At 37.3% G+C, this 22,448-nt stretch overlaps 1 protein-coding gene across 1 annotated transcript in view; it reads right to left on the bottom strand.

Moving 5' to 3' along the window:
* The window catches only part of LOC126161614 (ATP-dependent RNA helicase DDX54), a 124,555-nt gene that overhangs the window by 65,325 nt on the left and 36,782 nt on the right, over window positions 1-22,448 (bottom strand). The window contains exons 3-7 of the mRNA XM_049917569.1: window positions 14,331-14,498; window positions 7,116-7,324; window positions 5,364-5,510; window positions 4,957-5,125; window positions 4,636-4,846 (exon numbers count right to left, since the gene is read on the bottom strand). Coding sequence (XP_049773526.1) covers window positions 4,636-4,846; window positions 4,957-5,125; window positions 5,364-5,510; window positions 7,116-7,324; window positions 14,331-14,498 — 904 coding nt within the window. The remainder of the gene's footprint in view (window positions 1-4,635; window positions 4,847-4,956; window positions 5,126-5,363; window positions 5,511-7,115; window positions 7,325-14,330; window positions 14,499-22,448) is intronic.

Below are 22,448 nucleotides of genomic sequence, written 5' to 3'. Positions count from 1 at the left end.
AATTATGACTCTAGGCATATACTACAACCTCCTACATGTATATCAAATGGGGATCATGAGAACAAGACTAGAATAATAACTGCATGCAGAGAGACATTTAATCATTCTTCTGCACTCCATTCAAAATGAAGGGGGAAGAAACTCTAATGACTGGTGCAATGGGACGTACCCTCTGTCATGTACCTCATGATGATTTGCAGAGTACAGATGTAGATGACTAGCTTTCAGCAAGATTTATAACAGAAGGTTCCATAATACTGTCCCTGCCAATTTGTCTGTGGTAATCTTCATTCTGAAGTTTCTCTGTGTGTCTTACACAGCTGCCCAAGTGGATGTTTAAATTCTGTCTATTACCTCGTGTTTAAGTCTCTCAACATCTGCTGTTTTAAACATATTGTTCTTTTTCATAATACGTGTGTTCATGTAAACCCATACCAGCATGACTGGACAGTAATAACAATATTATGGGGTTAATCTAACAATACGGTGTCAACACTGCTTTGCAATTTTGTCTATCCCATGAAGTCTGTATGCAGGCTTGTGGGCACTGACAAGAACCAGCAATTCTGCTACGGTATGTGACAAAACTTAAAGTATTCCATTAGATGATATCCACACAATACTGAATGTATGGCTGGAGCTTCATTCACTTGCACTGAGTATATGCTTGCAATATCCATGACAATAACCGAACATGCAGGGATATACGGCAACAATTGTTCTTTAAACCGCAGTTTCAAGAACTTTGCATCATTTCAGAATGGTAATCTTGAGAATTCTTAGATTCTGATGCCTTAAAAATCAACATTCAGTTTCTGCTGCTCCCAGGTGAAGCACTGTAATTCTATAATCTGCACCAACTGGAACTTTTTATCCAACGTCCCAATTGCTTATCTTCCAGCAGATAGCCCTAGCATGCTTTTGACTGACGGAAGTATCATCTACATAATAAATCTGAGACATGCTAAATTGTCTGATCTCCTGCACTGATTAGTAATTTCCTCCTGTCATTCATTTTCTGATATCTGAACCCTATGTCTTTCTGTATCCTCAATATGGTCCATTTGCTTCCATTAAAAATTTCAGCTTCCTTAATGTGCGAAGCTAATTTTTCTGCTGTTAGATATTCCCCTTTAGCATACATGCTGAATACTATGGGCCGCAAAAAGTGTTTTGCAATATCTACTAGCTTACCCCCTTCTTTTTTTCGGTTGCGTTGCTTGCCTGGTGACATCAAAACAGGTGAGCCATAGGCTTGCATAGATGCCTTAGCTTCACTGGATATCCTCTGAATGGTCTTCACAATCCAGTACCGCACATTTCAGCTTGTTGCTCCTGGAATTTGGCAACCGAGTGACACATGTCTTGGGCTGGTGTGGATTCAGCAGAAGACTGTCTTTTAAAGTAAAGACACAAAACACTATTCCTCTTGCTTTAGGCGGCACTTGGCATGATTGCTTACCATCACTCATAATTAACATTATGACGGCAAAATAATCACCAAGTACAGAACACTATGACGGAAAACACCACTAAACTTTATGAACACAGCATGATGCACAAGAAATGAAGACAAAATGTCCTGAGGCATGACTGGCTGTGAGTCACTTGGCACACACCCACACGTTTCTGCGCATCGGACCTTGTACAGCCTCCGTAGCTGCACTCCACTCTAAATTCTGAGTACTTGTCCAGTATTTAGAGTCCTTACCTAGTAGCCATGACAGCAGATATCAACTAATAGTGTCTGCAAAGAACAGACTAGCATGGGGAGCTGCAGAAAAGATTATTTGGACTGAACACTGCAGCAATTACAGTTCTGTAAAACCCATGCTGCAATGTAACGAGACACTTAGAAAACTTAAGCCGAAATCTTTGAATGAGAAGTGACAATTTTTCTCACAAAACCAGCATTTCAGAAAGTCTACAAAACAATCCTGTTACCTCCATCACATATGTCCTGTACGGTTCATAAGAAAAGACAATATTATCTGATTCATATGTGAATTGAACAGGACAAAATTGCACTAATATTGGCATGAAGTACCATCTGCTATGCAACATACAATGACTTGTTGAGTAAACATGTAGATATGGGATTCAAACTTGAGAACTTCCACAGATTCTCTCCATTCACTCACTACTGCGACATATCTATAGATAATTGAGGTTTACTCCATTTGCACAAAAAATGCTGCACCTTCTTGGAATGGATTTTTAGGGCATGAATTTGTTCATTTTTATGCAAAGAAAGACAGCCACATCTAGCCTTTTCTTAGAGGAAGATGAAACACCGATATGATGCAATTAATTTATACAACACTTGACTGCACATGATTTATCTCAGACAGTGTTTGCTATGTTAAGTGCGAGTTGCTGGACAACAAAATTGCAGTAGCATTAAGGACTTGTCAAAAAATATAAAATGTACAAAATATATAATTAGCAAAACGAACAATTTCAATTACAAACTTGACAGGGAATGGAAACTTTTATAAATCTTAATTGGCAACCTTGCAAAGAATGTTAAGTCATTTGCCCAGTTAACATTTACGTAAAGATAGTGTCCAAGTTCTTATTTACGAAGCAATGCCTCTTCCAAGCATGCTTTTGAAGAAGAGTGTTCCGAAATCATATTTTCACTTTTGGAAGGAGTTCAAGCATAAGAAATTTCTTGGATGAACAAGTGGTTGCAATGAGCATATCAATTTTAAAATGAGAACATAAAGTTTTAAAGTAAACAATGCAAAATCCAGGATCGAACATTGTCGTTATGAAAAGGACTGATCACTATCCCCCATATAGTGGAGATGCTGAGTCACAGACAAGCACAACAAAAAGACTGCTAAACAAGCACACTTCTGGCCAAAAGGCATTCTTCTGGAGTAGACAACACACACACACACACACACACACACACACACACACACACACACACACACGAGCACTGTCTCTGACTGGCAATCGTGGACATGCGTGTGCACACGCACTCTGTCTACTTCAGAAGGAGGTCTTTTGGCCAAAAGCTTATACTTCTTTAAAGTCTTTTTGTTGTGCCTGTCTGCGACTCCACATCTCCAATATATGAATATATGGTTAGTAGCAATCTATTCTTTTCATAATATTGTCAACGTTTAAAAGTAGCAGTAAAAACATAGCAATGAGAGTCGCTCTAGGCATACAGCAGCACTTTCAACTTTGGTGTTGTAGACCAATATTGATTCATTTATTGAAGATGACCTATGACTTACCGCTGAACAAATTGCTGGAAAATGTCAAGTAGGTGTTGGCACAACTCATTCCCCCATCCAAAACAAACTAAACTACCATTAGACTTGGGCTTTTGCACCAAGCTCAAAAATCGTTTCAAGTCCAAAGGGGACGCTTTTTTGAACTGGATTGTAACACACAATGAAACTTGGATACATAATTTCATTAGTTAAGTTTATGTAGGCAAGAAAACATTCTGTGGAAACACAATGGATAAGCTTTCCATAAGAGATTGAAAACACAATCATCAGCTGGTAAGATCATGTTAACTGTCTTTAGGAGTGTCTATGATCCAATTTCCTGTGATTCTTTGGAGGAACAACACACTGTCAACAGCTTATACCAATCACACATGACTGCGAACAAAGTCAAGCCTGCACTTAAAAGGAAACATGTGAGATAGCAAAGGAAAGGTATGCTGCTTCTTCCGGACAATACCAGACCTACTACCGCACAAATGATGCAGGAAACTTCAAAAAGTGGGTTGGGAGCTCCTAGCTCATCCATCTTACAATTCTGACCTTGCCCGTTTGGATTTTTACCTGTTTGGTCCAATGAAAAGAACTTTGCGTAGCATCAAGTTTAATGACAATGAAGAGCAAAAGAACGAAATACAAAACTAGATTCATGATTAAGGCAAGGAATTCTTCACTGAGAGACTGAGAGGCTAAGACGACACTCAAGATGATGAGCTAAGTTCGTAGAAGTTGGTTGTGGATGGAAAAAGAAGATACTAAGCAGTGCTGATTTAATAAACCATTTTTAATGTGAATCTATTTTTCTGTTTAATTACTGAATGACCCTTGTGGTAGCAAATGTTTTGTACAATTATAGTGAGTCAATAATTCTGAGCCACAATAACAAAACTGTATTCATTTAAGATGCCAAAGTCATTTCCATATTTCAGTGCATTGTGGGTCCTGCACTCCAGCAAAAGATCTATGAATCATATCATACTAAGAATCTCATCTAAATCCCAGCACAGGTGGATTTTTCTCCTGTAATCAAGACATTTGCCATACATGTTGCAGATTAGACGTGTATGACCTACAGTCAGCACTGGTGCGAGAGTCTTCCCTGGCAGTATGTACCAGTGTGTACACTTGCATATCCACCCCATAAAAGAACACAAGTATAAGAGCCTTGCCACTAGTTCCACTTCCTACGAATGTACTTGTAAAAATCGACTACTTGACCTCTCAACTTTTTTGCTTATTGCTTGAATTATCTGTGCAGATTGACACTTCAAAATGTATTTCTTAATAGCACTGGATTAATTACTGACACAAACTTGATATTTTAGTATTTTAACATACCAAGACAAACTTATAGTATCAAAAAGAATGTTAACACTAAGTGCCTTACCCACTCTATGGATGAACAATTTTGATTTTGCTGGGAAGTTGTAATTGATTACATTGTCCAACTGTGGTATGTCAATGCCTCTTGCAGCTACATCAGTCACAATAAGGACTGATACTTTACCACACTGAAATTTTGCTGCATTTATCTTCCGAGCAGACGGATCAAGATTGGAGTATATGTAAGTGTTTGATATTCCTGCCTTATCAAGTAACTGTAAATATACATAAACCAGCATCACTTCAGTTTTTTCAACATGGTCACAAATTCAGTACTTATTAACAAGATTCATTTGTAGTGTACCTTAACACTGGCATAACTTACCATATGTAAATATTCCACATGGTGTTTTGTTGCAGCAAATAGTACAGTTTGTGATTCTAATTTAATTACGTGCTTCAGCAGGCAAAGCAAGGCTGCAGATTTGTCATCTGAACGACAGCAAATAAATTCAAGTGTCAGACTATCTGGTAACTTAGATTCAACATCTAATCTGTTTCACAAAGGGAATACAGTACCAATAAATAACAATGGTCAACATTTCACATTTACATCAATTTTAAAGTTGCACATACACACAAAGTATTCTAGTGTTATCAAAATACTATTCAGTTTTTTTCAGTCTACAAATAAATGTAATTTTTGGAAACGTATATTACTGAGTAGAATTGGAATAAAAGGCAGCAAATTAAAATATACAAGTTGTCATACATACGTTTACTTGCACATACCGTAAGAGAACTGGGTCTGAAAGACCAGCTTTAGCAAACTCAACTAGCACTTTTGGAAGCGTCGCTGAGAACAGAAGCGTCTGACGAGACTCTGGAAGGCGATTCACAATTTCTCTGAGTTGCTCGCCAAATCCCATTTCAAATAATCTTCAGTTAAACAGACAAGATTTACTGGTTATTCAGGCAAAAAAAGGCATGGAAGAAGTAGTAAATGGGAGAAGTAATAGTAAATCATTTTTAAATAATGTAGTTTGCTATTATACTACATGAAAAATTTACTTCCATGAAGAACTGGTTCAGCTTTCAGATTAGGAACATTCTTATTAATTTATGCAAGTCCATAGTGGCACTAATATAAAAATAAACAATGTGTTGCAAGTTGCTTGCTGATTAAGGCACCTTGTCAAAAAATCTTGTATTTGCTTTAAATGCCATTGAAAGCATGCACAGAAAATGACAATTCAAAACTGACAAAAAACTAGCCACAAACATTGTATACTCTTCCATATTCCTCTGGCAGTAACTGATGGACTGTCAAAGTTAGATATTCAATGTCTAAGCATTATAAAAGAATGAATAAATGCAACCTAGATAAAACAGCACAACAATTACATCAAGATTTTTTAAATGTAACTGTGTATCACATTTTGTGTTTACTTTTATTATCATTACTCTACTGCTAGAATTACTGCTTATTCCATAAAACACACACAAACAACTATCCAAAATGTTTTTACATTTATTAAGTTGATGAAATTAGGTTATGCCTGCCAGTCATGGAAGGGCTGGGTTGTTTTGGGGGAGGAGACCAGACAGTGAGGTCATCGTTCTCATCAGATTAGAGAAGGATGGGGAACACAGTCGGCCGTGCCCTTTGAAAGGAACCATCCCAGCATTTGCCTGGAGAGATTTAGGGAAATCACGGAAAACCTAAATTAAGGTGGCCGGACGCGGAATTGAACTGTCGTCCTCTGGAATAATGAAATAAGGTTTGAAAAATAATCACACAGTTCACTTATGTTATAAAAACTGATTTCTGTTTCCAGCTGTGAATGTGCTAAATTTAGAGCATCAGCTGCTTTTCAGTGTGATTTAAATGCCATAACAAATGTATTGCATTTCTATGTATAAGCAAAATAATACACGAGTGTAAACAATTGCAGCCCTAGTCCATTTCTGTTAAGACCTTCTGGGTGTGTGACCATGTCATATGTGATAAACTACTAATGTTTCAGCTGTTGCACACGGCAGCTGAAATGGTAGTTGATCACAACAGATGTGGTCACATACCCAAAAGGATTTTATTGAAAGCAAACAAAATAAATTCATAAATGAATAAGTCTGTCATAATTTTTCTATCTCTCTTGCTTCATAAATAGAGAACATTATGTGAATTGCGCCAAGAGAAGAAAAGGAAATGGAACATCATGGTTTCATGTCCATTCAATGTCGATTAGAGACAAAGTACAAGCTCAGACAGAGCAAGAATGTGGAAGGAAATCATCTGTATGGTTTTCATACGAACTACCTCAACATTCACCTTAACCATACATAGAAATCACATACACGCTAAAGCATGGTGGCTGGATGGAGATTGCAACCATGCTGCTGTTGAGGGGGAGGGAGAGACTACATGATGACTAATAAAGTTTTGTTTTCCACTCCTGTTCCTCACCATTTCACTACATGAGATTTAAAAAATGCAATAATTGCCACAAAACAAAAAATTAGTGTTCATTAATAACACATTACCTGTCAGCTTCATCAAACACAACATACTCGACACTGTTTAATTTCAGTTCCATTTCAACACAAATATGCAGCAGTCGCCCAGGAGTAGCGACTATTATATCAGGGTTACCATGAATTGCACTAAATTGACTTTCCATTGAGTCACCACCTAAAATAACAGCTGCCTGCAGACCAGTGAAACGGCCAAGTTCTTTAATGAATTTCAGGGTCTGAAAACAAGGTTAACAAGTATGAGACTGGGTTTCAAACAAATTACTGTAGCACCTATGTTGTTGTACTTTCAAAATTTTGGACAGTCTCTAAATCGAAATTACAGTTGTCGTGGAGAAGCATAAAGAACTTGGGAAAAAATGTTAATAGTTATTATTGTTGTAGAAACATTGAAATAGTAGTTGTCGGTCTGATATCTGTTCACAAATATCAGACTGACAACTACTATTTCAATGTTTCTACAACAATAATAACTATTAACATTTTTTCCCAAGTTCCTTATGCTTCTCCACGACAACTGTAATTTCAGCAACTATATTTTACAGCTACTTCTGGAGTGTGATGGTATGCAACCTGACAGTGTGTGTTCAACTAAAGACCAGATGGGTCATCAAATCACATTCTTCAAAGAAATCTTGACACTACTGCATGCAAAAAGATAAAAATATGCACTGAAAACATGGAAACAATAATGTTCAGTAGCAACATAGACTTAATATTTCAAATTTGACACAGTGTTTGAACTCTTAAAACTATTTGCCCCAGGTAAGTACTTACTGTCCGATTACTGTACACTTAGCTGCAAGTACCAAGCAACTTGCACAAGATGACACGACAATCCAGACAGTTCACGGCACTGCACTGAGTTCCAATCTATTTCCGCATAGAAATTTGGAACAAATTTATGCTTCCTCTAAAACACTGTAGGACCTTCAGATTCATCCACTACTAGCTAAGTCAGCTGCTACAAGGGCGCTGATAACTGGAATTGTTTTCCTCTTTGCATGGCTACTCTCATCATGTTCACAGAAAGTTCAGTTTCAGATCATATCTAGTTCACAATCAGCACAGTTCATGCTGAGTTCACACCAGAGTAACTACAGTTCTTAAAGTTCCAATCCACATCAGCTGATGCTATCCTAACTGCCACCATAGTAGCTACCCCCTGGTAACAAGTAGCTACCCACTGCTAACAAGTAGCTACCCACTGCTAACAAGTAGCTACCCACTGCTAACAAGTAGCTACCCACTGCTAACAAGTATTCATCGGGCTGTTCAACAACAAACGTCCAGTGAATATATACATCAAAGACAACACAGTACTCTTAAATATGCAGACCACCTAAACATTTTAGATCAGATAGTTATTCATCAGGAAGAGCATAAGGAACAATCGACAGGAATGGGGGAAATAAATACAGTAGAAGAAGAATGGGTAGCTTTGAGGGATGAAGTAGTGAAGGCAGCAGAGTATCAAGTAGGTAAAAAGATGAGGGCCAGTAGAAATCCTTGGGTAACAGAAGAAATATTGAATGTAATTGATGAAAGGAGAAAATATAAAAATGCAGTAAATGAAGCAGGCAAAAAGGAATACAAACATCTCAAAAATGAGATTGACAGGAAGTGCAAAATGACTAAGCAGGGATGGCTAGAGGACAAATGTAAGGATGTAGAGGCTTATCTCACTAGGGGTAAGATAGATACTGCCTACAGGAAAATTAAAGAGACCTTTGGAGAAAAGAACACCACTTGTATGAATATCAAGAGCTCTGATGGAAACCCAGTTCTAAGCAAAGAAGGGAAAGCAGAAAGGTGGAAGGAGTATATAGAGGGTCTATACAAGGGCAATGTACTTGAGGACAATATTATGGAAATGGAAGGGGATGTAGATGAAGATGAAATGGGAGATATGATACTGCGTGAAGCGTTTGACAGAGCACTGAAAGACCTGAGTCGAAACAAGGACCCAGGAGTAGACAACATTCCATTAGAACTACTGATAGCCTTGGGAGAGCCAGTCCTGACAAAACTCTACCATCTGATGAGCAAGATGTATGAGACAGGTGAAACCTATGTTTCTAGCATTTGTAGACTTGTAGACTGTGTAGAGCTCTTGATATTCATACAAATGGTTTTCTTTTCTCCAAAGGTCTCTTTAATTTTCCTGTAGGCAGTATCTATCTTACCCCTAGTGAGATAAGCCTCTACATCCTTACATCTGTCCTCTCCTGGAATTCTCTCTTTCAAAATCTGAAGGTGGCAGGGGTAAAATACAGGGAGTGAAAGGCTATTTACAATTTGTACAGGAACCAGATGGTAGTTATAAGAGTTGAGGGACATGAAAGGGAAGCAGTGGTTGAGAAGGGAGTGAGACAGGGTTGTAGCCTCTCCCTGATGTTATTCAATCTGTATATTGAGCAAGCAGTAAAGGAAACAAAAGAAAAATTCAGAGAAGGTATTAAAATTCATGGAGAAGAAATAAAAACTTTGAGGTTTGCCAATGACATTGTAATTCTGTCAGAGACAGCAAAGGACTTGGAAGAGCAGTTGAACGGAATGGACAGTGTCTTGAAAGGAGGATATAAGATGGACATCAACAAAAGCAAAATGAGGATAATGGAATGTAGTCGAATTAAGTTGGGTGATGCTGAGGGAATTAAGATTAGGAAATGAGACACTTAAAGTAGTAAAGGAGTTTTGCTATTTGGGGAGCAAAATAACTGATGATGGTCGAAGTAGAGAGGATATAAAATGTAGACTGGCAATGGCAAGGAAAGTGTTTCTGAAGAAGAGAAATTTGTTAACATCGAGTATGGATTTAAGTGTCAGGAAGTCGTTTGTGAAAGTATTTGTATGGAGTGTAGCCATGTATAGAAGTGAAACATGGACGATAAATAGTTTGGACAAGAAGAAAATAGAAGCTTTCGAAATGTGGTGCTACAGAAGAATGCTGAAGATTAGATGGGTAGATCACATAACTAATGAGGAGGTATTGAATAGAATTGGGGATAGGAGGAGTTTGTGGCATAACTTGACTAGAAGAAGGGATCCGTTGGTAGGACAAGTTCTGAGGCATTGAGGGATCACCAGTTTAGTATTGGAGGGGAGCGTGGAGGGTAAAAATCGTAGAGGGAGACCAAGAGATGAATACAGTAAGCAGATTCAGAAGAATGTACATTGCAGTAGGTACTGGGAGGTGAAGAAGCTTGCACAGGATAGAGTAGTATGGAGAGCTGCATCAAACCAGTCTCAGGACTGAAGACAACAACAACAACAACAAGAAGTCATTCTTAATGTGTTAGGGTAATCAGCCTATTAGACTTTGAATATGGAGCCATACATCTGTCAAACCTGAGCGTTACCTTTTGTATATAAACTTCATAAATGTTTATTACTGTTCTCATTTTGTATTGCACAACTTCTGTATGTTTTAGAGCTCTGTATTTACATAAAGTTGCATAGTGTGCAGGTCAGCCACCTTGCACAGCAACTCAGTACTTGTAACTCGAAGTTCACTTCCTGCTATTTGTGATGTCGGATAAACACATCATGATCGGTGACAAGGTTGTACAAACCCAAGTTAAATCCTTTCATTGATGATGGCATTGAGGTAAAATTTAGGTGTTTCAAAGGAACAAACTGGTTTCTAACGCATTTGGCAAGTGCTTCACTGAATTCATTGTGCCACAACATTTTCATTAAATGGCTCTTTGACACTTGTTTTGAAAATATCTAAACTGACAGTCCAACTCAATTCACTTGAAGAATTTTGTATTGTTCCAAGTGGTATTTTTCAGACTTGGCACAACCTCAAGATGTATTGCAGCCAATCATCATATCAGTACAGCAACTCAGCCATGCAGACAATCCTATTGGCACATCTGGCCACATTGGAAGAGAATAAGGGAACTGGTCAATGACTAATTAAGCTTCCACCACCCTTTAAGGCTGGAAACTAGAGGGCTGGCAATATTACATATCAAGAATGAAACAACATCTTGTCTCTCACCAATCATCAGGTGAGGCAGAAGGCAAAGCTTTTCTTATTGTCAATTCTGGACCTGAGGTTCATAAATTAATTCAGAAATTATTTCCTGGGACTGGCCCAGTGACTCTACCCTATTCTGAAATTAAGAATGAAATTGAAATTATTTCAAGTCGCAGGTGCATGTTGCCACAGGCAGACATAAATTTTTTCAATGTTTCAAGAAACAGAATCAAGGCTACAAATAGTGGATAGCTCACTCACAGGACCAAAAGCGAGTGTAAATTCCAGTGTTAAAGTAATCAATGTAAAAGTCATGCAGTAGACAATAAATTAAAGAAAGATTTGCTTAGCTAACAAACCTATCTCTGCAAGATGATCTGCCAATAATTGTGGTACACAAACAAATGCAAGTATCAGTTGTCACAATACAGTGTGACAATGCTGATATGTTTACAATGCATTGACAATCGTCACTGTCCACGATAAGCGCAGCAATATGCAGAAAACAGAGATACAAACACAACTGTCCATACACAGATCTAGTAATGCAAAATTAAAATCTTGTGCATATTGTGGAGTTAACCAAAAGTGAGAAAATTGTTTCTTTTGAAACTCTCAAACCAACTATTGTCGCAAGACAGGGGACACAGCAGAAGACTGCAATAAGAAGCACATAAAGCAATGAAATCAAACACTCAGGAGCATAAAAGTGATTACATAGAAAAATTCGAGTGATGTTCACAACCAGGATCACTAATCAACTGTGGAGAGAAAAAAAAAACTGAGAAAGAACAATAATGACTTTCCTTTCCTCTCAGCTGAGTTACGCTAACCATACATAGTAGTTTAATCGCAGTTTTTAAACATCGATAATTTTCATAGGATAATATTAGTTTAATTATCACACTTTGAAATATTAAGTATTTTAAAATTTGTGATTCATAAAACTCAATTGAAATTAAATTTTAATGTTAAAAACAAAGAATTCCCTGAGATGTTATGAAATCCCTGAAATTCCTCAAGATATCCTCAATTTTCCCAGGTAAAATTTAATTCCCTAAGAATTCCAGGTTTTCCAGAAAAATTGCTACCCTGACAATGAACACAATCAAATCAACAAACTTTCATGGACAGAACTTAACATAATACAATCTTTTCAGTGAATGGCAAAGTTTTTAACTATAACACTTAAGAGTTAAGAAAGTCGACACAGGCTCACACCACAAATCAGGATTGTTGAATTTAATATAATTTCAGAGTTCACTATTTAGTTACAGCAGCCAGCATATTCCAGTGAAAGGTTAAGGAACATACAACCATACAGGAGATTTACCGAACAGGCAAGATTCTTAGTTGTCAGTTCTTAGTAAGCAACAAATTTGCTGGGATCTGATCTTTTTAATACTGTAAGTGTCACAATTTAATAAGGAGTGAATCAGATCCAGACTGACATTCCAACAGAAACACTACAAAAACTGATGCAAAATTGTATTTTTTTTTTTTTTTTTTTTTCAGGTAGCATTAAGAATTACAAGCCACACATCACACTGAAGTGAAGCTATATGCAGTGCTTAAATTTTATAAAGCAGGCAACACTGCTGCTGTGTAAAAAGGGAAAAGTCAAACAGGAACTTGACCACCTGGAACAAAATGGTATCATAAAATCCATAACCAGTAGCCACTGAGGTACACTAAACATGGTAGTACAGAAACTGCATGGTACATTCGGAATCTGTGGAGACTTCAAAGCAACAGTCAATGCACAATACATCATGGATTCTTATTTGATTCTTAACCCAGAAAGACTGATGTCAAAATTAGCTGGCACTGGTTACTTCGAAAAACTTGAGGTCAAGGAGGCTTATTTAAAGATTTTCATCACTTGACTGAGAAATTCTTCCGTATTTGAGGCAAGCGGCCATTGAGATTTGGCACAGGATATAATTTTTGAAATGTCTTGGTTGCAAATTAATTTATGCATTATTTTGTGTTTTGGTACATCATCATCAGAAGACAGCTGTAGTGAGAACAAGAAACAATGGTAATGAACAAATTTTTTCCATCCATAATAAGCAATTTCTACTCATACTTGCAATAAATTACATAGAAAAGTTCACAAAAGTGAGCACACAAGTCACTGAAAATTAGATTGTCATATCTACGACATCAAGTGACAAATTTTCTATGCATTGGTAACATTACAGATGCAAGGTGGTGTTAAGTCACACAGAGAATAAAATAACCGAATGTCATAGAATTTGATCACTATGAAAAAACTAAAGCGATGTATCGATTAACTTTTACATGAAGTTGGAACTAAAGAGAAACCATACAGGTGTAATACATTAAATGCCACAGTAATAAATTATTACAAAAGAATTTGAATCATCAGACAGCATGTACAGTACAGAAGCAGACATCAAGAAATCTTTTCATAAATTGTACAACAGGTGCAGAAACTGAATAATGTACAGTCAATACAAAAAGCCTGACAACCATAAAACAAATAAGTTTAAGGGTTCAGTGTTAAATGTAAGAAGTGTGTACTACGTATAACAACTTAAAAATGTAAAAAATTGTTATATGTACACTAGCCAGCTTCATCAGTCCCCTCCACCTGCCACGCAAGAATTGCCACCATCCAAACATTCCAGCTGTAGCTCCACACTGAGTTCCAATCTATTTCCAACTACATGGCCCTCACAACATGGAATAACTTTATGCTTTCGCTAAAAGAATCATATTTATCTGTCGTTAGCAATATCATCTGCCACAGGGAGAAGTGATAACTGGAACTATTATCCTCTTTGCAGATGCAAGATTACTCTGCCAATTATAGGATTAAATAGACAAACATGGAGATTGCTTACAGAACACTCATGTGACTCATCTAGAATATTGCGCAAGTGGGTGGGATTCATACCAAATAGGACTAATAGGAGTTATTACTTGTATAAAAAGAAGGGCAGCACCAACATCAACAGGTGTGCTTGTGCTCTGGGTCACGGGGAAAAAACTTAACTGGTAGACACTTTGCGATAAAAGCGAAATATCCCATGAAAGCGTGCATACGAAGTTTCAAGTACCACCTGTAAGCGATGAGCCCTAGTAACTGGTAGCCCCTGATGCACTTCCCAGTGGTTTGCAAAGTATGGATATAGATGCAATGTTTGAAAGTTTATTAAAATGACTTGTAGAGACTAAGATAACAAGTTACATAAGAAACATATACATACCTGCAGAGCCAATTCTCGTGTTGGAGAAAGAATTAAAGCTCTCGCCCCAGTCTTTGCAGTTCTCATTTTGAGTTTCTCAAACAATGGTATAAGGAAACAAGCTGTTTTACCGCTACCTGTTCTAGCCATTGCAACGACATCTCTACCTTCTAGAACCAATGGTATTGTCTGTAAGTGGAAGATTTGTAAGTGCAACATAGTCATAAAATTTAAATTCTACACAGCTACAAAGTTGGTATACCATAGGGCATAAAGGAGCTATACTGCTAGTCATATCTGAGCAAAACATACAAAGGCACTGATACAATAAACATCATGTTTAACACAACATCCAACTCTGACTGCTTACTGATGACAGCATCAAATCCCAACAAGAAAAAAATTCTCCCTTTACCATTTCTATTAGTGCAACATTTTATAAGCTCCCCTATACAATTGCTACTAAAGTTATTCCTATATAAGTTCTCAATTCATTTGAGTTCTCTCAATGTAATAAATAAAATTTGATGAAATGTAAGATTAAAGCATCCAAGTGCTAGGAAGAGAAACCTCGACTGAAGTCTACATCAGGGTCAGTGCTAGCCACAGCAATGTTTCTCTACTGCTCATACATTGGTAACACGTCAGTTCCACACAGCCAGTGAGATGATATTATCACATAAACAATGAGAAGCAAGGAAAGACGAAATGAATTTCTAGTACTGAAATTGAAATCGTTCTCTCCTTCACTGTTGACACAAATATTTGATGTTTTTCCTGGATATATTACAAAGTACAAGCTTTTGGTCAGGTTAGAGCCTAATAGCACAGCTTATATTGATGAAAGTGAAATGAACAAGAATTACATTTATAATCTTGGTTGTCACAAACATTTGATAGTTTCTTCCGTGTCACAATTTCTGATTTTTCTGTTGACATATTTTGAACATCAAGAAGGCCTTTACTTGTGTAAAATATTAATTTTTACAAGGGAAACTACAAAGCCATGGTACAGATGGTGTCCCTCTGGAATGGATGGAGTGTTCCCTTCATAAAATAGGAGAGAGGCCCACACTGACAAACTGAATTACTAGACAAAAATTGTGACAGAATGGGGGAAGGCAGAGTATAGAATCCCACAGGATTTGGACTGGGTGCACTCCTATAGTAAATCTACATAAATAACCTCCCAGAAAAGTTGGAGGACTGTTCAAAAACTGTAATGTTGGCTGCTGACAAATATACTAATCACAGCCACAAACTCCGCAAAACTGGTAATAGTGCAAAATGATAATTAACAGATTTGTAAATGCTTCACAGCATACGATGTGAGTCTTAATCTCAAAGACTCATATTATGCTGTTTTAAAGAACAAAATCAACCTGTTAATAACTTTAAATAGACTTAGAAAAAAATCTACTTACCAAGCGGCAGAACGTGCATGTAAAAGGACGTTACATTCATGCAAGCTTTTGGACCCAGTGGCTCCTTCCAGCAGAAGGGCTGAAGGGGAAGGTAGCAAGGTGAAGGAAAAGGACTGGAGAGGTTTAGGAAAAGGGGTTGATTTCGGATAAGTCACGCAGAACCATATGTCAGTGGAGACTTACTTACTCTTTCCTTATCATTCAGTGCAGAGCTGATTTTTTTCTATCCAGTTACATTATATTGATTATTTTTGTTGTTATATTTAAATAGATTTAAAAGGTCATACACTATGGGTCGATTGATTAAATGTTGTTGACTGGAGATCAATCTTTATCTTATTTCAGAAAATGCACCCACGTCACAAATTCACTGTGTTGAATAACACTAACTTGGATCAAATTTATGAGGTTCACAGTTAATTAACACAACACACACTAGGCAACATCACTAAATCAGCTCCCAAAATGATTATCATGCTTTGAACTCAGATTTAATTCTAAGTCATAGATATGCAGTACTTATTACTAAAATTTTGCATTGTAAAAATGAAGAAAAACAAGGAGAAGGAATTTCTCGAAGGTCTTCAACAAACTTCTCCACTGCAAGAAAATATTGCATGGCACAGTGTAATTCACAGTGCTTAATGCTCTTGAACACAAATGCTGCCCACTACAGTGGCCTGGAACACTAGGAAAAAAGCAAGTGTCATTTCCAGGCGATATGGTTTCGAAACCTAGTGCTGTCATAATTATATTTATAACCAAAATCGTAGGGAAAACATCATTCGGCAACTGATAATTCATGGCCACTAGCTGTAGGCTGCAATGTGGCACAACCGATTGATGGAGAACACCAACTGTAGACAAATGTGGCACCACTTCACTTCAGGGTTTCAGAAGTTGTTTGAGCATGATGAATATTTACAGATCACTGGCGATGGATTTGGGATGCTTTCTATATTGACAAAAGTAACAACAGTTTGCATGTTTTAAGACATCGTTCAACACAACAGATGACACAGAGGGTGGCAGAAGTATACATTTGCACTGTCTTCTTAGCACAGTGTTATACAGGGCATTGCCATTTTAAGGGTAGTATAGCCTTATCGTCCTGAGACATCTAAACAGACACACCATCCTAATGTGCAGAGCTCTACAGTTTAATGTGCGCTCTGATCCATGGTGCAACTTGGCAGTTTGCACATTAACAAACAATGGTAGAGACAAAAGTAGAGGTAAGTGCAAAAAATTAAAAAACTAAGACTGAATGGGACTGAACCCCAGACCTTTTAAATTACAGACCAGCAAGTTTACATTTAGTCACTAAGACACAATTTCATTTAACAATAGGCCTATAAATTGACTAATTGACTTGTATCTGCTTACTATTTTTGCTCATCAATACGTGTCCAGTTGCCATAGCAGCTTAAGCCTTTGTTCAGTAGTTAAAAATGTAATATGAACTGTGTTAGCATTTTATGTAAGAGATGTTCAATCACTACTGACTGGTGTCTATCTCCATGCACTTAACTGTTCACTGCAAATAGTTCGAATTTCTCTCCCTACTAATCTGCTAAGTGTCTACGAAATGCCTTTCTAAACTCTTTTTACATTACTTATGAACTGCCTCCCAAGAATTCTTGTGGGAGCAACTGCTATCTGCACTCATTACTGACATCACCAATGTTCTGCTTCACCTAAATTTATAGATCAAAAACACTGTTTCAATCTCCAGAAATGTGGGAGTATTAACAACAACTTCTTCATTAGTTACTTCTTTTCAGCGTGTACTTGCTCTAAACTAAGTCTGTTATTTTATTGCGTTACTTGGTTGTAACCTGACAACTACAACTGAACTATACTTGAAAACTGAAATTTTGCGTCTAATCTGACCCTAGTTCAAGACAAAACAATTTGATATTAATGTCTACACAAAGAAAGTTTCCAGATTCAAGTTTATTTACGGTCATTTTTGTGCTAGTCTAAAATCAACTGTTTTATACAATAGGTCCAAATGGAAACAGTGCGTAAAACTTCTTGGCTCCAGCTGGATAACAAGAAAAATGAAGTCAACAAATAAAACGAAATCTAATCAAGCAGTGCAGATTGGCATGTTCTGCACTTAGAATATCTCGCACTGCAGTAAATTGAAGATAACCATGGTGCTATCTTATTTTGGAGCCTTTCACTGGCCATTTTAGGAAATTATCTTCTGGAGTAATACAACTATTCAGCCAAAATATAATGAAACAACTTGTAGAGGCCTTTTCAGAAACTTTGTACTTATTATGTACTCATTTCTCAGTATGTTAGCTCCTTAATGGTATTTGCTGGTAATAACAGAAGCTAGTTTCTGGTGAACGGTGATTTAGAAGAACAAGACAGAAAAATCATTTCCATGTACAGCCTTGAGACAATGGGGTTCTTTATTCTGGTGCAAAGGGCTTCAACAAATTCTCATCCGATGTAAAGAAATGGGGTTCTTTATTCTGGTGCAAAAGGCTTCAACAAATTCTCATCTGATGTAAAGAAAAATTATAAATGGTAATATGACAATAAACAGCAGCACCTGAGGATACAGTAGATCTTTCTAAGTTTTGGCATTTCTCTTAATTTTATATTGTTAAATTTATCGTGGATACTCATACATTGGGTAAAAATAGTGGGTAAGACAAGTTCGTAAGCTCAAAGGGGGACATCAAATGATACTACATGTGACCCCAAGCCCACGCCCCGTTGGGTGGGGTGAGGGGCAACTTTTAAATCTTAAATGGTAGCCCCCATTTTTTTTATTGAAGATTCAGATTCTCCATAAAAAAGTAATCAAGTATTGTCTGAAACATTTTTTTAAACCATTGACAGATGGCGCTGAAATCGAGAAAAATTAAAACTGGGGAAGAACTCCGATTTATTTAGAATGGTCCGAAAAGGACACATTAAATTGATACAAAATGTGCACCAATTCTTTCATTACGCCAAATTAAGCTATATTTGTACAAGCTTTTGATGGACAGAGGTGGAGTAATATTAAAATATCATTAGTAAACTATTCACAATTGCATTAATCACTGGACTGTGGTGCTACCGTGGCCAAACTGTGAACTATGGCTCAGTATAAAAGTTGGTGCAATGCGATCAGACGTCACTTCACTTTCAGATTGCGCACCGTAAACATCAACTGACTAAAGTAAATTATTCTTCAGTGAAACATGGCTCACTATCCTCCTACAGAGACTGTTGATATGATGTTAATTTTAGGTGAATGCCACAATTACGCTGCAGCTGGGCAGTTGTATGCGGATCGTTTCCCAAACAAAGGACATCCAAGAGAAAACATTATTTAAAATTGCACTCAACGAGCTCGAAATGGATACATGCAACGTCCACCTCATCATCGCGATTACAATGAAAGTGACGCTCGTACCCTTACTGTTCTTGCCTGCGTTTAACTGCATCCCAAAATTAGTAGTCATGCGATTCAGAGACAAACTAGAATGCCGAAATCAACTGTTTTGGGGATTCTGAAGGCACATAAATATCATGTGTATCATATCACACTGACACAGGCATTAATGCCGAAAGATATGCAAATACACGTGCATTTCTGCGAATGGGCCTTGGAAATGATAAGAGGTGACAATAATTTTTTTATATATGTTATGTTCACTGATGAAGCCACATTAAAAACAATGGCAAATTAAATCGTCATGATCATCATTATTAGTCCCCTGTCAATGCACACGGGCATAGACCCACTGACAATCAACACAAATTGTGTGGAATTTTAAACGGTTACTTGATAGGACTGCGTTTTTTGGCCAAAATTTTACTAGGGAATCTTATTTACAACTTCTCCACAATGATTTGTTAGAGCTAATGGAAGATGTTGATTTAGAAATTAGGCAACGAATGTGGTTCCAACAGGATGGAGCAGCTCCCCATTATGCTAAAAATGTGTGCAGAACGTTTTAAAATTACGGTACCCTGGTCAATGGATACGACGCAGTGAACCAATTCAGTGGCCTCCACGTTCACCAGACCTACTAACATCTCTGGCTTTTTCCTTGCACGGTTATTTAAAAAATATTGTTTATGAAAGACAGCCCACAACCAGAAACTATATGGGGCAATCCATTCAAAGAGCGTGTACAGCCATACCATGGGATGTGCTGCTCAAAACTGTGGACAACTTTTGCAGACAATTGACTTTATGCATTGAAGCAAATGGGGATAATTTTGAACAATTTCTTCGTCGCTAATTTCATTAATTAAGCACCCCAAATTGTGAGAGGCAAGGGGACTCACACTAATGAAGCACCCCATGAGAACATCATTCTACTATGTCCATGTCGTTCCTGGGTAACGCTAAAAGTAGGATACAGTACATTTGTTCAAAAATAGCTTAATTTGGTGTAACGAAAGAATTGGTGCACATTTTTTATCGATTTGACGAGTCTGTCTCAGATAATTCTAAATAAATCAGGGTTCTTTCCCAATTTTACTTTTTCCTCAATTTCAGAGCCATCTGTCAATGGTTTGAAAACATGTTCCAGACAAAACTTCATTACTTTTTTATGGAGAATCTGAATCTGCAATAAAAAAATGGGTGTTTCCATTTAAGATTTAAAAGTTGCCCCCTACCCCACCCAAGGGGGCGTGGGCTGGAGGTCACGTGTAGTATCATTTGATGTCCCCCTTTGAGCTTACGAACTTGTCTTACCCACTATTTTTAACTGATGTATAGTTTTCGAGATAATCTCATCTGAAACTTCAGATGGACCACCCTTGATACATTTGTAGTCAAAACTGAACTGACTTTACTTTAAAATTGAACAAATACTCAACAATAGAATATGTTTCTATAAGAGACAAAATTATGTCCACAAAGAACACTTGAAATGTGATACAACAAATGAAACATGGGCTTCAACAATGGTGTTAAAGCTGCTACTGTTCTACAGGCCTGTTGACTTGCAGCGGTGGCTACAGTGTTAATCTGAAGGGGTAAAAGTTCCGTCGATTCAGCTGCTGGGAGCCAAGAGGACACCAAAACACTGTCATTCAGTTTGCTCATATTGTCAGTGCTGTAAGAACTGTAAATTGTAGCAATCGATAATAGATACAAATACAGCCCTGACTTCTGTTGAGAAACAAGGATCTCCAATTTTGTGGTTCATATCTGGTTTGCACAGACAATGTGAATAGAAGTTAACAGTTATTCATGAAGCAGAGGCCACGAATAACTGTGCGGCAGGAAGGAAATTTTGCATCACCACAGAAGCCAATGTTTGTAGGTGGCATCAGATAAAGAATAAATTAAAGAAAGCCAGTTCTACATGTCAAACTTTCAGTGAACCAAAGCAAGGAAGATTTCATGAACTGGAACAGCAGATTATTCTGTATGTTCTAGAGAAAACACTATAATGGCTTCCTGATTACTCGAGAAATCATCTGAATGCAAGCAATGGAGATAAACAGAACAACACATCTCAGAGACTTAACATGATATTTGACGAAAAACTAGTTTTTTTATCAGTGTTATATAATCAATCTAAGGAAACAGCTCAACTATTTGCTAGACCACATGGACGACACCAATCAGAAGCCTGCTTACTTTGAATGTCGTTAAATGTTACTGTCGATATGAAGAGCATTTTAAAGTGTTCTTATAAGAAGTTCTGGCAATGAGAACACCAGAATAAAGGTAATGCTGGGTGTGCCTACAGTTGGGATCTCTCCCACGTGTGATTCTTTATAGGAAAATAATAGAGAAAGAAAAACTGCCTGCAGGTCTTATCTTTAGATGCCAAGAAAAGGGGTGGATGACAAATAACCTGATGCTACACTGGTTGAAGGTTGTTTAGAACAGAATACAAGGAAATTATTTGTGCTGGTGTTTTTTAGGGGACCCTCAACCAGGAAGTTAGCAAAGAGAAACAAAGGCTTGATAATAATTCCTGGCAGCATGACCTCAGAACTTTCAGTAATGGATGCTGTTGTGAACAGATCTTTTAAACCTCACCTGCAACAGCTTTACAGTAAGTGGCTTCTCCAAGTTAAAGAACTCATCAATATATATGCTTAGCCAGTAGATCCTTACCGACTGAGGCAGAATATACAGTGAACTCTATTACAAAAAGTTTCGAAAAGTGCTACATATCGAATACTATAGAAGGCTCAAAAGATGATATGGAAGGAGTGTCAAGATGGAAAAAATGGCAGCAGGCTTACAAATGAAGATGATGGTCCCAGTGGTGGTAGTGGTAGTGAGAAAAATAGTGATAGCATAAAAGACTGACTTAGACAGTAGGCTGAAAAAGGAACTGAAGATAAAAAATTAAGTATTATCAAAATGTTAACAACCAATAAATGGCATAAATTTTGAATAGGTGTAACATTAACTTTTTAGGCAGACACTTTTTTATTGATATACAGTTTGTAATTTTGATTAGTCAGAATATGTTAAAAATTTCTCGAGGAGCCACTTAGAAAAAGGGAATCATCTTATATTCAGGTAAATAAAGTAATTCTCACCAACAAGTCATTCTAACAGAACACTTTTCAGGCGGAGTCAGACAACATTACCTCCCCCCCCCCCCCCCCCCCATATATATCTTGCGTATTGACAATGAGGAGAAAATTCGAAAAATTAGAGCCAATACAGAGGCTTACTGACAATCAGTCTTCCCATGCACTATTCGTGAGTGGAACAGGA

Source organism: Schistocerca cancellata, chromosome 2 (genome assembly GCF_023864275.1).
Source record: "Schistocerca cancellata isolate TAMUIC-IGC-003103 chromosome 2, iqSchCanc2.1, whole genome shotgun sequence".
Lineage (NCBI taxonomy): Eukaryota > Metazoa > Arthropoda > Insecta > Orthoptera > Acrididae > Schistocerca > Schistocerca cancellata.
Note: the sequence above shows the minus strand (reverse complement) of the source record. Positions and strands in the feature narration are given on the sequence as shown.